The 17290-nt window shown below is 53.1% G+C and overlaps 1 protein-coding gene across 5 annotated transcripts in view; it reads left to right on the forward strand.

Moving 5' to 3' along the window:
• Window positions 1-17290, forward strand: part of SPTBN2 (spectrin beta, non-erythrocytic 2) — a 46757-nt gene that overhangs the window by 11366 nt on the left and 18101 nt on the right. For 2 of the 5 annotated variants that reach the window (XM_027856014.1, XM_027856016.1), the window contains exons 2-5: window positions 8847-9024; window positions 13618-13769; window positions 14140-14313; window positions 16857-16948. In XM_027856014.1, coding sequence (XP_027711815.1) covers window positions 8865-9024; window positions 13618-13769; window positions 14140-14313; window positions 16857-16948 — 578 coding nt within the window. In that variant the 5' untranslated portion in view covers window positions 8847-8864. Of the gene's footprint in view, window positions 1-4300; window positions 4428-8615; window positions 9025-10362; window positions 10751-13617; window positions 13770-14139; window positions 14314-16856; window positions 16949-17290 lie in introns of those variants that run through there. The other 3 variants (XM_027856015.1, XM_027856017.1, XM_027856013.1) reach the window with 3 other exon arrangements.

Here is a 17290-nt window from a genome sequence, read left to right on the forward strand (position 1 = left end):
GTTTTTTTGTGAGGCAATTGGGGTTACGTGACTTGCCCAGAGTCACACAGCTAGTGAGTGTTATGTGTCTGAGGTCAGATTTGAACTCAGGTCCTCCTGAATCCAGGGCCAATGCTCTATCCACTGTGCCACCTAGCCACCCCAAGAAAAACAGTTTTTCTTTGAGGCAGGTTTAACCCTGCCCTCCCTGCAGCCTGTCATTCCCCTAGAGAGCTGGAGACATGTAAGAATACGGGTATAGAAAGAACCTAGGGATGTAGGGCTGCATGGAAGCACAGATGTAGAAAATGGTGTAAGGAAAAGCCAGAGCTCTGGGTAACAGATCCTACAGTGTGGCTCTGGAGCATGGAGAAACAGGGGTCTGATGACCACCTACGAAGACATAGGACTTTCACAGGAACAGAGAAGGAAGGGGAGTGTTGAGCGATAGGGCCAGAACACAGGCACACACAGGACCCCAGAAACAGGATGGTATGGGGGTGCCCTTGGGAGCGCCCTCAGACTGGGGCTGGCCCTGAGCCACCCTTCTCGGGCAGCCGAAGGCCGAAGGCAGCTGAGACCCCAGCCTTGTTGGGGTGTGTGCTGAGGTCCTGTCCCTTATTAAGTTCCTGCCGTGTGCCCACCCACACTGTGCTGGGCACTGGGGATATAGGGACAAAAAAATGAGTGAGCCTGTCCCCTTAAGGGGGTTACATTCTACTAGCACCAAACAGCCAGTGCACGAAGGAGGAAGTATGAAATCCACAGATGAGGACAAATAGAAGATTCACCAGGTAGTTTGGAGAGCCTGGTGAGGGCACTGACTTGAATTGGGGAAATCGGGAGAGGCCTCTCGTAGGAGGGGACACCTCAAGGATCCCAAGAGATAGAAGGGAGAAGAGAAAGTAAGAAAGAGCAAGGAGGCCGACTGGGCCAGGCCCACGAGGGCCTCAGAGAGAGCATAATCATGACTGTTAGCTGCCACTTAGAGGGTGCTTCACATCCCTCAAATCATCTGGTCTTCACAACAACCTTGTGGGGGTGAGTGCTATTCTTATGCCCGTTTTACAGAAGAGGAAACAGAGGTCACGAGAGGTGAGGTGACTTGCCCAGGATCATGGAGCTGATAAGGTCGAGGCAGGATTAGAACTCAGGGCCAAACTCAGTGCCCAGTCTGCTACACTCAGGACCAGAGATTTAGAGCAGGAATGGCTCTTAAAGACATTTGAATACTATCCTTTCACTTTACAGATGAGGAAACTGAGGCATGGAGTGGCTCTCACGCTGTAGTCAGTGGCTGAGTAGCCAATTGGAACTCAGGGCTTCCTGACTCCAAACCCAGATTTCTTGAGTTTAATCACATATCCATTTGGTATGTGTATGTTGTTTCCTCCCAGTAGAATGTAAGCTTCCTCCAGGGAGAGACTGACCACATGCTGGGCGGGTGACCAATAGGTGTGTCGGACAGAGGCTTTGGATTGACAGGAGAGGCAGCAGGGAGCCATGGCAGCTTCTTGAGCTCCACTGGGAAGTGACCTGGTCACACCCCCAAGGCTCCACGGACAGCAAAAAGGCTCCGCTGGGTGCTCTCTCTTCCGGCCTTGCTGAGAGGCAGCTTGGGACGCTGGGGCCCAGCCGAGGCCCTTGGGAGCACATGGGGAGAGTCATCCTCACTTGAGAGGTCCCCTGGAACCCCAAGCAGGTGCTGTGTCCGGGATGCCCCCGGCCTCTGCTGCTCAGCTCTGGGGAAAGGAAGCCGATGGGAGGTCGAGCCCTTTGCGCTCTTGCCTACTTACTGGGGTGAAGGGGACACAGAGCCCAGGTCTGACCACCTGCTTAGGGGCCCCAGTCACACATTTAGAGTCAGGGCTAGAAAGCCTGTACCTCCCACTCTGTCTTCATCCCACGGCCCGAATAGCACAGGGTTCTAGTATTGCTGTCATGAGACCAACCCTGAACTTTATGTAGTCACTGGACCAGAGTTCCAATCCAGGTTCAGCCATTTAACCACCTCTGAGATCTTGGGCAAGTTACTTCTCCAGCTTGGGCCTCAGTGTCCTCATCTGTAAAATGGGGAGATCTCAGAGGCCCTTTTTAGCTCTGGATCTGTGCTCTTATGAAACTGTAAGGCCAGTTCTGAGAAAACAAATGTGAGGGTTGATGATTGAATTCAGTAGATGCTGTGCTGGGCCCTAGAGAGACAAATACAAAGCTGAACGTCTCAGGCCTCAAAGAACTTAGTTGGGGGCATAGACGGGGGCAGGGCACAGATTAGCAAATCCAAAATAATTTGTTGAGGGGAGCATTCCTTCCACCTGGGCAGTTAAGAGAGGCTTCTTGGAGGGGGTAGTGCTTGAGTGTTGAAGGGAGATGGGAGAGTATAGGGCAGCGGCAGAGCATTCCAGGCATGGGAGAAAACCAGGGCAAAGGTGTGTTTAGCTGGTGAAAGGTCCTAGAAGAGCCCTGTTCTCCCATATGTAGCCCCACAGCAGGGCCAAGTGGGCACCCAGTGGAAGAGTAGATCAGAGAGAAAGTCCAGTACACTCCTCTGTCTTGCCCTGGCCTGCACAAGAAGGCAGCCCAGAGCGCCAGGTACTTGGAGATAGGACTTTCCAGGGGCACTGGGGGGGTGAGGTAAACAGGGTCTGAAACCCTGAGTGGGACCCCACTAGGGACAACCCCACCTGACTTCTGTTAAACAGGGCTTGAAGCCAGTAGGATCTCAGTCCTAGCCTGTCAGGGCAGCAGTGGGGTTCAGAGCCAACCCCCAGTTAGGTCACTGGGCCAAGGAGACAGGAGTGATCAGTACATGTGTGCCTCAGAGGGTCTGTAGCCATAGCAAAAGAAAGTGCCAGCTCTTTGACCTAATACACAACCCAGAGGGGACCTTGGAGGAGATCTGAAAACAGAGTGATCTTCAGCTTCCAATTGCACTCTGTCAAGACCGCAGCAGGGCAGGGGATGGAGCAGGGAGACAGGAAGAGGCCAAGGCCAGAACCCATCCTAGGCTATCAGAATTCACAGGTGGAGTCATGGATTGGGGCAAGGGTGGGGCCTGGTCTCAGCCACCCCCTGCAGACCACAGCAGGCAGGACCAAACTTGTCTACCCATTCTAAGAGCAGGTGAGGAGGTGGAGCCTGGCCCTGGCCCAAAGTTCTAACCCAATAGCTGAAACTAGAAACATGCCTAAATCCAGGTACCCAAGAGGTAAGCCCCAAAGAAGACAACAAAGCCAGTGCCCTTGAGAATAAATAGCTTAGGGGCAGCTAGGTGGCACAGTGGATAGAGCTCCAGCCTTGGAATCAGAAGGACCTGAGTTCAAATCCAGCCTCAGACACTGGACACTTGCTACCTGTGTGACCCTGGGCAAGTCACTTAACCCCGATTGCCTCACCAAAAAGCTAAAAGAAAAAAAAATAAATAGCTTAGAACAGAAGACAGAACACCTCACTCCCTAAGAGAATGAAGCAAACAGAACTTTGTGATGCCATGATACAACAAGAAATGTTCAAATCAAAAGACTGAAAAATTAGAAGAGTTGGTAAAGTATCTACCGTCAAAAACAACTGGCCTGGAAAACAGAAGAAATGATCAAAGAATCATTAGACTCCCTGAAAATTGTGACTTAAAAAAACCCAAAAAACCCTGAATATTATATTTCAAGAAATCACAAAAGAAAACTGCCCAGATCTATTAGAAGAGGACAAATTAAAAAAAGAAACCACTGGTCCCCCCTCCTAAAAGACTCTCCAAATTGTGAACAACCAGGAATGTCATAGTCAAAATCCACAGCTTCCAGGTTTAAAAAAAAAAAAGGTACTGTGCTGAGGAAGCAGAGTCAGTCACAAAAGACTATGATGCAGCTACTTAAAAGGAGAGAAAATCTTGGAACATGATGTTCTGAAAGAAAAAGAAAAAGGCATACAGCTACAGGCTATATATCCTGTGAAAGGAATAGCCAGTAGGCCAGTTGCCTGGCATGTAGAGAGCACATATAAAGGAGCCTAGAATGAGAGGCTGGGGCCGGGATGTGAAGGGCTTTAGATGACAAACAGAGGCAACAGGGAGTTACAGAAGCTTCTGGAGCAGGAATAAGGCTTTTGGTTGGACTCCACCAGGGCTGCTGTACTTTAAGACTCTGCCCAGGGGTTTGGTTGCTTCCCATTCAGACTTCATAAACAGATGGTGTGGATCCTGGAGCCTGTCAACCCCATGCCTCTGCACCCTTTGCTCAGGGTGATTCAACCTCACCTGATGTTGATTTCTGTGTCAATATTTACAGATCAAACGCCGAGGGCACAGACCCGGGATACGTGGTGGATTTGGGGCAGAAAAAGCAATCTTAGGTCTCTCTTCTCTGCCCTGGCTTGGGTAGCCCTCCGCTGACGGATGAAATAGCAGTCCCTTCACTGAAGCTGCTCCCCAAACAGCAGTAGACGTGGAGAAGGTCAGGTTCTGACAAAGAGAGTCACCTGTCTCTGTTCCCCTTAGCCCTTTCTGTTTTCTGCCACCCCGGCTTTAACTTGCAAAGTCTCTTTCTCATGTTTGGGCAGCCTGGTAGCAATGCTGACTCCTCAGGGAGGGACGAATAAGGTCCCAGACTCAGGGTTCAAGGGGGACCCAAGGTTCCCTCCCTGGAGCTGGGCTTGCAAGGCTCACCCTGATGCAAAGCTTTCTCCGACTCCCCTCAGTTGCCAGTGTGTACTGCTGCTGCTGCTACTGCTTCTCCTCCTCTTCCTCACATCATCCTACCTTTACTTCTCTGTGCCCTGCTATCTCCCCATAGAATATCAGCTCCTTGAGGGCAGGCCCTCGACTCTAGCCTAGTGAGTATTAGGCATCTAATAAATGTTTGAACTAAATTGATGGTTTATACTGCACCTTTGGAGGGACTATCTGATGAACTGGGGGGGGGGGGAGAAATTCATGTTTGTTTTGAGGAGAAAAATATTTGTTTGAGTAAAGTCCTAAACAGCCCTTGCAGGACCACAGAGATGGTCACACTATTTACTTATTAGCATCGTAGGCCTGGGATCCTAGAAGAGACCACAAGCCCTGATCACTGAGAAGGAACCCTGTCACTCTCAAAGAAAGGGCCACATTTTTTTAAAATTTTTTTTTAATTTTAACAAGTGTTTTTAAAATTTTGGATTACAAATTTTCTCCCTCCCTCCCCACCTACCCTCACCGAAAAGGCAAGCATCTCGATACAGGTTATAGATGTGTACTTGTGCAAAACACTTCCATAGCAGTCCTGTTGTGAAAAACTAAGTATATTTCCCTTCATCCCAGCCTATCCCCCATTTATTCTATTCTCTGTTTTGACCCTGTCCCTCCTCAGAAGTGTTTGCTTCTGATTATCCCCTCCCTCAATCTGCCTTCCCCTCTATCAACCCCCTGCTCTCTTGTCCCCTTCCCCCCCAACCTTCCTGCAGAGTAAGATAGATTTCCATACCCCATTGTGTATGTTACTCCCTCCTTAAGCCAGATCCCATGAGAATAAGATTTACTCATTCCCTCTCACCTTCCCCATCTCCCCTCCAACGTAAAAGTCCCTTCTTGTCTGTTTCATGTGAGATATTTTACCTTATTCCACTTCCCCCTTTCTCCTTCTCCCAGTATAATCCTCTCCCACTCCTTAACTCTATTTTCCAGATATCCCTTCATCCTCAGCTCACCCTGTGTCCTCTATCTATCCATCTATCTATACAAACATAATTTTTTCCCTCCCACTACCCCAATACTGACAAAGGACTCATGAGTTACAAATATCATCTTTCCCTGCAGGAATGTAAACAGCTCAACCCCAATAAGTCTCTTATGATTTCTCTTTTCTGTTTACCTCTTCCATGTTTCACTTGAGTCTTGTATTTGAAGGTCAAATTTTCTATTCAGCTCTGGTCTTTTGCCCAGGAATGCTTGAAAGTCCCCTATTTCATTGAATGACCATTTTTTACCCTGAAGGATTATACTCAGTTTTGCTGGGTAGGTGATTCTAGGTTGTAGTCCTAATTCCTTTGCCCTCCAGAATATCATATTCCATGCCCTCCGGACCCTTAATGTAGAAGCTGCTAAATCTTGTGTTATCGTGATTGTGTTTCCACAATACTTGAATTGTTTCCTTCTGGCTGCTTGCAATATCTTCTCCTTGGCCTGGGAATTCTGGAATTTGGCTACAACATTCCTCGGAGTTTTCCTTTGGGGATCTCTTTCAGGAGGTGATTGGTGGATTCTTTCAATTTCTGTTTTGCCCTCTGGTTCTAAAATATCAGGGCAGTTTTCCTTGATAATTTCTTGAAAGATAATGTCTAGGCTCTTTTTTTGATCATGGCTTTCAGATAGTAAAATAATTTTTAAGTTCTCTCTCCTGGATCTATTTTCCAGGTCAGTTGTTTTTCCAATGAGATATTTCACATTCTCTTCTATTTTTTCATTCCTTTTGATTAGTGTTACAGTGACTTGATTTCTCGAATTGTCCCTCTCTTCCAATTTCTCCATTCTAATTTTTAAGGAAGTATTTTCTTCAGTAAGCTTTTGGACTTCCTTTTCCATCTGGCTAGGTTTGCTTTTAAGGGCATTCTTCTCCTCATTGGCTTTTTGGACCTCTTTTGCCATTTGGGTTAGGCTATTTTTTAAGGTGTAATTTTCTTCGGTATTTTTTTGGGCCTCCTTTAGCATCACTCTCAGTTTTTCCTCTACTTCTCTTACTTGCTTCTCAAAATCCTTTTTGAGCTCTTCCATGGCCTGGGACCAATTCATATTTTTCTTGGAGGCTTTGGATGTAGGAGCTTTGGCTTCGTTGTCTTCTTCTGGTTGTATGTTTTGATCTTCTTTGTCACCAAAGAAAGATAGTATAGTCTGACTCTTTTTGCGCTGCTTGCTCATGATCCTGGCCAATTACTTGAGTTATAAACTCTTTGTTAAGGTAGGAATCTGTTTCTAATGTGGAGAACGTACTGTCCCAAGCTTCAGGGGTTTTGTACAGCTGTGTTCAGAAATACTTCTAGGGACCTGTAAATTTTCAGTTCTTCCAAGGTGGTATGATCAAGGGCGAGGTGTTTACTCCTTTCCTGGCCTGTGCTCTGGTCTATGAGCACTCTTTCCTGTCTTGGAACTGTGAGGAGGGTTTCCTCTCCACAGCCGCTACAAGCTCCACCAGACCAGCGCTCCTCCTCACCCTAGGTCTACCACCCAGAACTGTGACGGAGATCCAAGCACGGGCAAAGCAAGAGAATCCTGCACCAGCGGAGAGTTTCCTGCAATCGCCTTCCGATCAGCCACTTGATTCCCCCTCTGTCTGTGGGCCGGGAGCTCCAGAGGGCCGCTGCCCTGAGGGCACGCTTGGGACCTGCGACTGAGACCTAGCTCCTTTTCTCACCGCAGTCACAGACTTTTCCCACTGACCTTCTAAGTTGTCTTTGGCATTCCTGGGTTGAGAAGTCTGGAAACCACCACAGCTCCCCGTGATTCAGTCCTCTGAGGCCTGCTCCAGGGTCGCTGCAGCCTGCGCACCCACACCAAACTGCGCTCCTTTCCCAGCCTGGCGCGATATACGTTTCCGATCAACCATTCAGGCTGTCTTGGACTGGAAATTTGTTTCACTCTGTCTTTTTGTGGATTCTGCTGCTTTAGAATTTGTTTAGAGCCATTTTTTATAGGTATATGGAGGGGTTTGGGGGAGAGCTTAAGCAAGTCACTGCTTTTACTCTGTCATCTTGGCTCTGCCCCCCCCCCCCACATTTTTTAAAAAAATGAACGTTAAAAATGTTTTTACTTGTAATTGGGGAAAAAATAAAATATTATTTAAAAGAACAAAAATCAAAGAAGGGACCACAAATCCCTCACTGGTTGTCAGGTCAAGGGACTTTTGTTTCCAGCGCCTCTTGCCTGAGGGACCCCCAGGTCTGTCAGTCTCTGGGGGCTGGGCTTTCTCCATTACAGGAGTCTCCCAGAGGCCCTTCCTTCTCCCTGCCCTGGACAGGGGTTAAAGCTCAGCCTGCCCTGAGTCGCTCACCTTCTGACAGATGCTGCATACTGTGCCAAGGCAGGCCTCTGCCTCTTCTCTCGCTTCCAGACTCCCCCGCCAGGCAGTGGCTGCCTTATCTCCATCATCCCCATCCCACCCTGCACCGCTCCATCCTGGTTCCCCACTCCTCTTGGCATGTTGCCGCACAAGTGATATCTTATCTTTATTTCATTCTAGCACATAAACAAATGAGTCCAGTTTGGTAATGATGATGACAATAATAGTTGCCATGAACACAGGACCTTAAGACTTAAAAATGAAGAGTGGGGTAGATTGGGAATGCAGAGTAGGGGAGAAGAGAGAGAACAAGTATGGGAGATGCAGGTTTAAAGATTAACTTGGATTCAGGTTCTGGCCACTAGAGGCCTTGGCCCTGTCCAGTGGTTCGATATCAGGCACTGATGTGATTTTATCAGTGGAAATGGCATTAAAGAAGAGGCCTGAGCACTGCTGGGCTGCAGCCCCCGAGGGCCATGGGACTTCTCCATCTGATTTGCAGCTGAGACCTCCCCAGGGGTGTTGAGGACAGGCACTATCTGACTTGCCTCTCCGTATCCCCAGCACTAAGCACCTAGTGAGGGCTTTCTTCTTTCTCTTACCAAATTGGGTCAAGTGTGGGCAGGTCTTTGTAGTGGATTGGGCTCTGAATTTGGAATCAGGAAGACCTGGGCTCAGATCTTTCCTCTGCCACTGAGGCGCTGTGTAACCACAGGCAGACAAGTCTCTTCTCTCTCTGAGGCTCAGTTTCTCCACTTGTAGAATAAGGCCAACTTCCCAGGCTTGCTGCACGGCCCATGTCAGGCACAGTGTGTGAGTTATTATTGCTAACTGTCCCCACAGGACCGTGCCTCCGCCACCATGAGCAGCACCCTGCAGTCACCCACAGACTTTGACAGCTTGGAGATCCAGGGTCAGTACAGTGATGTCAACAACCGTTGGGAGCTGCCTGACGTGGATTGGGACAATGAGAGCAGCTCCGCCAGGCTCTTTGAGCGCTCCCGGATCAAGGCTTTGGCAGGTGGGTGCTCCTCAGAGAGGAGAGGGGCTCTTTGAGGAATGGAGGAGCTGGCCTCCAAGTGGTTCTGCTGGGATCCAGCCTCCTTCCCCTGCACAGACCTAAGCACCCTTGCTGGCTAGCCTGGGGAGGGCCCAGCCCTCTGCACAGCTCCAGGCCTGGCCTTTCTCCCTTCCGTCTGCCAGGTCTCTGGCGCCCTTTCTTCCCCAGCCCCAATTGTTTCCTCCTTGATTCACACTGCCATTCTCCCCACCTGCTGCCTGTCCCTCCACCTGTTCCCTGCGTCACGTGCCCTGGGCCCGCCTGCCGCCTCTTCCTGCTGCCTTTTCTCTGATGTGCTCAGACTGCCCCAGCCCCTGCCCTCTCCTCCAACCCCTGCCCTCGCCTCTGGCTCCTGCAAGCACCAACAGACCCGTCGGACGGGCCCTGCTGCGTTCCTGGGCTGAGTTGTCATGGCAGAGAGAGAGTGTGCTGCCTAACAGTGCCAGACCCCGGCCCCTGCACTCCCCATCTGACAGGCCAGGTTTCCCAGAGCTCCTACAAGAGACCTTCCCAGGGGAGGCTCGAATGGTCAAGTCCAAGGATCAGACTAGGGGCATTGTGCTGTGGGGTGCCCTTGGGCCCCCCTCCCTCCCTGCCCCTCTGCTTTTGTCCTCACAGAGGCTTCTCTGTGTCCGAGCGGTTTCAAAAGAAAGGTCTGGGAGAAGACGGGATGGATGGGGAAGGCTTTGGTTATCCCCGCAGGTGGGGGAGCCAGGGCTGGAAGCTCCTGGTGTGGGAAGAAGGAGAGTGTGTCTGTCCCAGGCTCCTCTGCTGTCTGGCTGCTGGGGAGTGGCCCAAAGTGTGAGGGCCCCAGGCCAGGGCAGGACTCTGCCAAGGGAGACAGAGGTGGGTGGAGCAGGAGCCACAAAGGGTTGTGTGTGCCTGCTGAGGGTGGGGGGATCCTCCCCCAAACTACCAAGGCCAAGGGAGGAGATTGCTCCCCCGGCTGGAAGAAGGGGGTCCTCACAGTCCCCTCTGTGGAAGCCTCAGGGGCAGAGCTACCCAGAGACCTGGGAAGAGGTCCTCAGGGCCACGCAGAGAGGCCCATCCTCTCTCCGCCAGCCCCGGCTGGGAACGTGGGGGCTTCAGACCCCTCTCCTGCTCTCTCTCATTGGGGTCTCCTCAGATACCTCAGACTCTCCCCATGAGGAGCAGTTATAGGGTGCTCAAAGATCCCTCCTCCCCCGCAGGGCCCGGCCCTGCCCCAGCCCCTTAGCTCCGCCTCATCCCCCTCCCCCGCCGCTGTCCAACCTGTTTGTCTGGAGCGTCCCCCTGGCTCTGCCCCTGCCTGCCAGACGGCTCAGCCAGGTGTGTCCCCTTCTGCCCGGCCCGTCAGCAGCGCGGCAGCAGCACCTGGAGCTCCGCAGCTCAGACGTCCCGGAGTCCTCAGGCCCCTGTAACCCCTGCATCCAGGACCCCTGGGGCTGCTCCATCCCCACAGGGCTGACCTTGAACTTGGGCCCCTGGCTGGGGGAGATGGACTCTGGGCTCTCGACTCTGTAGGGAGCAGCAGACAACATGAATGGGGTTGGGCTCGTGGGGAATGGCCTCAACGGGACAGGGGAGCCCCACTATGAAGCTCTGGAGGGGGCTCGGCGCCCAGGGAGCCCCCTGCTCTCCCCCGCGGCCTTCATTAACCCTGCCCAGTATGCCAGTGTGTTGGAAGGACGGTTCAAACAGCTTCAAGGTGAGGGTCCCATTGGCAGGAGGGCCTGTCAGTGAGGAGAGAGAGAGAGAGAGTGTGCATGTGTGTGCATGTATGTGTGTGTATGTGTGTCTGCGTGTGTGTGTGTGTGTGTGTGTGTGTGTGTGTGTGTGCGCGCGCGCGCGCGCAGGCCTAGAGGGGCAGATCCTGAGAGGAGCTGGGCTGGGTCGGAGGGAAAGGGAGCTGGAGAGGAATTGGGGCGTGGTTTGATGGGAGGAGAAAAGGAGAGGAAGGGGGTAAGCATTTAGTAAGCGCCTGTTATGTGCCGCGCACTGGGCTGAGCACTTTACCAATATCATTTCACTGGATTGTAAGGAAATGTGGGGAAGGACAGTGTGTGGGCTCAGTGACTGGTGACAGAAGCTGAGGACAAGAAGGCCCCTGAACAGTCACACATGTGGCTATACGGGGGAGGCGTGGGAGGACCCAGGGCACTGTGGTGGAGAAGCCTGCAGGGGCCCGCTGAGTGGGCCGGTGTGTGTGTGTGTGTGTGTGTGTGTGTGTGTGTGTGTGTAAGGGTGAGGGTAACGGTGTGTTTTTGTCCTGTGTGTAGGTGGCTAAATGTGGGGAGACATGGGGAGAAGAAAGGGGGTCACAAAGAATTTAGGGGTGTGTGTGTGTATGTAAGGGTGAGGGTAAGGGTGTGTTTCTGTCTTGTGTGTAGGTGGCTAAATGTGGGTGAGGAGACATGGGGAGAAGAAAGGGGGTCACAAAGAATTTAGGGTGTGTGTGTGTATCTAAGAGTGAGGGTAAGGGTGTGTTTCTGTCCTGTGTGTAGGTGGCTAAATGTGGGTGAGGAGACATGGGGAGAAGAAAGGGGGTGGGATTCCAAATCCGAGCCAGCAGAGATGGCCGTAAAAACACAGGGGTCTCTGCGAGCCTTGGGGAAGTCTGACATCCGTGTGCTTGTTGGAGTTCTGGGTGTGTGTGTGGACCTAGGAAGACTCCCTGTGTATGCAGATTCCCTGGTGAAACAGGGCTTTGCCTCTGCCCCTCCTCCTTCCAGACGCCTCTGTTTGTGTGGCCTATTCCTCTCCTACCCAGACGGGCGAGGCTGGCTAAGGACGGTGCGGGCTTGGAACACAAAAAGGAGTCAGACTTTGACCAGTGTCTACTCCTGGGGCTCTGGACATTGAGGGGCATCAGAGCATCTCACTGCGTCGTTGGGACCCCAGGACTGGCACATGGAAGGGGCTGGGGACTGGGGGGAGGGGGAGACAGGTTTTCACGGGTCTGGGAGTAGGACAGACAGGACCATTGATTTAGAGGGGAAAGACCCTCAGAGTCCAGCCTGTGGTCTAGTCCCCTTCTTTTATAGGGGGGGAAACTGAGTCTCAGCAGTAAAGATCAGAGAACCAGAAATGATCAGATCCCAGGGTACATGCTGCCTCTGAGCTCATGGGGACACATCCCTCAGGCCTTGGAGAAGGAAACCAAAAGGACTCATCACAGGTTGACCCTTGACCTTTACTTTCCCCAGACACTTACGGACAGGGAGGGCCCCAGGAAATAGAAGCTGGTCCTAGGAGGGCTTCTCTTTCTGTGTGTGTGACCTAGCAAAGAGGAAATCCCCCAACCCCCTTGGAGGTGGGCGTCCCAAGGAGGAGGATTTCTGAGAGCCCTGCCACAGGCTGTCCTCAGGATGGCCACGCTCCAGGGCTGGAGAAACCTTGGGACCCTCTTTGGGAGCATCTCTGGAGGAAAATGAGGTTCTGGCTGCTCTTGGGACCTTGTTTGACAACACCCCTTATAATTTAGGGCCAGACCTTGACTCCAGGGCCTAATAGCTCACGTTGGTGGGTGCTTTGAGGCTGGCAAAGTACTTTCCCTGATTTATCTCATCTGAGCTTTACTACAGCCCTGGCAGCCAGGAGCTGAACATGTGATTATCCCCATTTTACAGATAAGGACATTGAGGTTCAGGAAGAGGAATGACTTGCTCAGGGTTACACAACTCTTGAAACTGTCTCAGGGAGGTTTGAACCCAGGTCTCTGCTGATGCCAAGTGCATAGCTTCTCCCCCCCTGCACCCACCCCCCAGTATCCCACTGCCCCTTCACATAATTACAGACTTATTAAATTTCTCCTGGTCTCTCTTTAAGTGGCCCCTTCCCGCCAAGTTGTTTTAGTCTCCTTCGTGAAGCTGATTTCTCACCCCTTCGATCAATTTTTATTTTTTGAGATCAAGTCGACATTTATTAAGCACCTGCTGTATGCCAGGCACCATGCAAGGCATTGTAGAAATAACACAAAATGAAAATGATTCCTGTCTTCAGGAAGCTTCTGTTCTGTGGGATGGGGTGGGGGGGCAGGATGTATACAGAGAAGTCCATATGAGATAGGAGATATCCACAAAGTAATTTTGATGGAATCAAGTGATGGATTCAAAGTCAAGTCCCGGGTTCAAATTCTGAGTCTGCACTGACCACTCTATGACTGACCTTGGTCAAGTTAAGTCATTTAACTTGACAACCTTTAAGGCTCCGTCTGGTGCCCGAGCTGTGGGCCTGGGGTCTCATGAACCAGAGTCAGGTGGTCAGCCCAAGTGTAGGGGTAGACACCTGCGTTGAGCGCTGTGTGCTTCTGACGAGGCAGTGGCCCTCTCTGGGCCAAAGTGGGGCTTGGGTCTGCCGGCCCAAGATTCCTTCTGACCCAGCCTCTTGGGATCCATGAAGGAGCTGAGGCTCCTAGGGGCTACGGGAGAGCCCAGCCCGGCCCCTGGCACTGCTCTGTGAGCCACCCCAGCTGGGTTGTCTGACATCCCTGAGGGGCGGCCTTGGACCAGTGGTTTGGAAGTCGGGGGTCAAGGGTGGGATGAGTTGCGTTGACCCCGTCTTGGTGCCTTCTAGATGAGCGAGAGGCTGTGCAGAAGAAAACCTTCACCAAGTGGGTAAACTCCCACCTGGCAAGGGTCACGTGCCGCGTGGGGGACCTGTACAGCGATCTGCGCGATGGGCGCAATCTGCTGAGATTGCTTGAAGTGCTGTCTGGAGAGACGCTGGTGAGTAGGGGGGAGGGGGCCCTTGGGGAGAGGGGAGAGCCCCGGAGAGGAACGGGAGCTCAGGCTCTTTCTGCAAGGACCACAGAAGACTGGCGAGGGTGGCGGGATTGCTCTCTGCCCACAGGAACAGTGGCCCCATTGAGCCAAGCTCCTTCCCCCTCTGGCCGAAACCTGTTAATTCCCTGGGGAATCTTAATCTGCCACCGGCCCCACATCAGATCCCAGCTTTGGCCCATGAAATTTGGCTCCAATCGGTGACTGCCCCCAGTTCCGGACATTCCCTTTGCGGATGAAGGCCAGGGGGTGGGCGGGTTGGGGCCAGGTGGGGTCAGGTGCTGCCCTCCATCCCCCGGCCTTCTTGTCCCTCCAGCCAAAACCCACCAAAGGGCGCATGCGCATCCACTGCCTGGAGAATGTGGACAAGGCCTTGCAGTTCCTGAAGGAGCAGAAGGTGCATTTGGAGAACATGGGCTCCCACGACATCGTGGACGGTAACCACCGCCTGACCCTCGGCTTGGTCTGGACCATCATCTTACGGTTCCAGGTACACAGACAGTCAAGCTAAGACCCCAGGTGCACCCCGGGCATTGGCGATTTCAAACTGGATGACCCACAGGCGCGCGACTCTTCCCTCTTCCTCGTCACGGTTGAGTACGCTGCCAGCCTCCTCCTCACCCAGTTTAGCGCCCTTGGTATCACCCTCCTTCACCCTGTCAGGCGCGCCTCCCACCTGCACCACCTCTTCTGAGCTCTCCAGGCTGCTTCAGGCCCTCATCCCCCGCACCTGGACTGTGTGATTGCCTCCTAATTTCTCAGAGTGATATTTCCGTGCGGGGATGACCAGGGCACTCCCCTACTCCACAAACTCCAGTGACTCCCAATTGTCTGTGGGGTCAAACCCAGCGTCCTCACAACACGGGCGTCCCCCCTTCCCTGCCTCATCACTCTTAGTGGCACTCCATCCAAAGGGCCCTCTCTCTGCCCTCCAGCCCAGGCACGGCCCATTCAAAAACGACCTTTCCTCCGAGCTTCCTGTGCCTTGTGTCCCTCGCGGCGTGCACCTCGAAGGCAGAGAATGTTGGGCGGCGGCCACCGTGGGCCTGGCACACAGAAAGGGCTTACTTAGTGTTTGCTGATCGACTGACCCACAGCACCCTTGATTTCGTGAAATTCAACTAGCATTTATTAAGCTCCGATAGCATGCGAGTATGATAGTGTGCTGTGCTGAGTGTTAGGGAGACTGACACAAAGTGAAACCAGCCCTGCCCACAGGAAGCTTTCATTCTTCTAGGAAGAAATAAGCCAGATACAGATAAGAGTGTCCAACAGAAATGCCAAGTAATTTCAGTGAGGTCAGGGGAGACACTAATAACGGGGCCCTGTAAAAGCCTTGGGAAGCAAGTGATGTTGGAGCAAGGCCTTGAAGGAGTGAGAGAGAGGGAGAGCCTCCCAGGCCTGGGGTCTGGCCAGACCAGCGCTGCTGTGCCCTTTGGCTGCTGTGTGGAGACAAAGGCCAGGGCCAGGCATCGGTCGTATCCCAGACCCACTGGGGAACCTGTCAGTCAGTCAGTAAACATTTACAAAGCGCCTGTTGGGCAGTTTGGTGGCGCCATAGTGCATAGAGCGCAGGCCTGGAGTCGGAAGGCTCAGCAAATCCGGCCTCAGATACTTCCTAGCTGTGAGACCCCAGGCAAGTCACTTCACCCTGTATGCCTCAGTTTCCTCCTCTGTAAAATGAGCTGGAGAAGGAAATGGCAAACCAGTCCAGGATCTCTGCTAAGAAAACCTCAAATCTGGTCCTGGAGAGTCAGACGTGACTGAAAATGACTAAAAAACAACAGAGGGCCTGTCTGTGTGCCAGGCACTGTGCTAAGTGGTTAGGATACAAAAAGAGGCAAAAGACGGTCCCTGCCCTCAAAGAGCTCACAGGCTAATGGGGGAGACAGCAACAAACATGTACAAAGTCAGCTAAATATAGGATAAGTAAGAAATCATTAGCAGAGGGAAGGCACTGGAATTAGGAGAGGTTTGCTGAAGGCTTCCTGTAGGAGGTGGGATTTTAGCTGGGACTTAGAGGAAGCCAGGAGGTCAGTGGTCAGAGCGGAGGAGGGCCTTGTTCACGGCCCAGCCAAGCCAGCGTGCTGAGGAGTGAGGTGTGGGAACACAGGAGAGTGGGAGAGGGCAGCTTATGGAGGGAGCCCCTGGAGTGTGTTGAGTAGAGGGTGACACGGTCAGACCTGGGCTTCGGGAAAATCCCTTTGGTGACTGAGAGGGGAGAGACCCCCAGTAGCTACTGCAATAGTCCAGGCCCGGGGTCTGCATTGAGGTGGGGCAGTGTCAGAGGAGAGAAAGGGGCGTGTTTGAGAGATGGTGCAGAGGTGACCTCGACGGGCCTTGGCAACAGCTTGGACGTGGTGGGGCGGAGGTGAGAGACGGTGAGGGATTCTAGGTAGGGAGCCTGAGGGTCTGGGAGCGAGGTGATGCCCCTGACAGTCATAGGGAAGGCAGGGGAGGGAGCCAAAGTTGAGGGGGGCATATTGAGTGTAAGACATCTGCTAGTTGTCCAGCGTGAGATGTCTGGAAGGCAGGAAAGGCAGATGTGAGAATCCTCAACATCGAGATGGCCATTAGACCCATGGGAGCCAGGACAGCTTCTTGAGCTGGGGAGGGACATGGCTAGAGCCGTGCTTTAGGTAATCCCTCTGCCAGCTACGGAAGGCCTAGGTCACAGAGGGCAGAGGCCCCAAACACGGCTCCATCTACGATGCCTTGGATGCAGAGCTACCCCAAAGGGCTACCATATCTACGTCCCTCCACCACCTTCCACCGAACCGTGTTCCCGCTATGTGGAACTGCCCGCCCCTGGCTTCCCTATCCCTTCCGTGCATGTAAGTGCCCCCTCAGTGCTAGCGCTGGTCTCTGCAGTGAGTGTCCACATCTAGGTCTGGCCTCACATTCGTCACATACTGCCCTCCCTGTCCTCTATCTGAGCCGCCTCAGCCAGTCAAGGGCAGTGTGCCCAAGAGAAGGGCAGTGGCCTCCCTGGCCCCGGCAGGGCCTGAGGGCCACCCCACCTCTGTCCCTCAGATTCAGGACATCAGCGTGGAGACAGAAGACAACAAGGAGAAGAAGTCAGCCAAGGACGCCCTGTTGTTGTGGTGCCAGATGAAGACCGCGGGGTGAGGAGGGCTGAGAGCACGGGGGAGGGGGACAGGTGTGACCGTGGGCACCAGCTCAAAGCTGAGGGTGTGGAGGCGGGGGCCGAGTACAGCCATGGGCACCAACTCAGGGCTGAGAGCACGGGGAAAGGGGCCGGGTGTGGCCGTGGGCACTAGCTCGAGGCTCAGGGTGCGGAGGAGAGGGCCGGGCACAGCCATGAGCACCAGCTCAAGGCTCAGGGTGCGGAGGAGAGGGCCGGGCACAGCCATGAGCACCAGCTCGAAGCTGAGGGTGTGGAGGCGGGGGCCGGATACGGCCATGGGCACCAACTCAGGGCTGAGAGCACCAGGGAGGGGGCCGGG

The sequence above is a fragment of the Vombatus ursinus genome, unplaced genomic scaffold (assembly GCF_900497805.2).
Source record: "Vombatus ursinus unplaced genomic scaffold, bare-nosed wombat genome assembly UNPS02011369.1, whole genome shotgun sequence".
In the NCBI taxonomy this organism is placed as follows: domain Eukaryota; kingdom Metazoa; phylum Chordata; class Mammalia; order Diprotodontia; family Vombatidae; genus Vombatus; species Vombatus ursinus.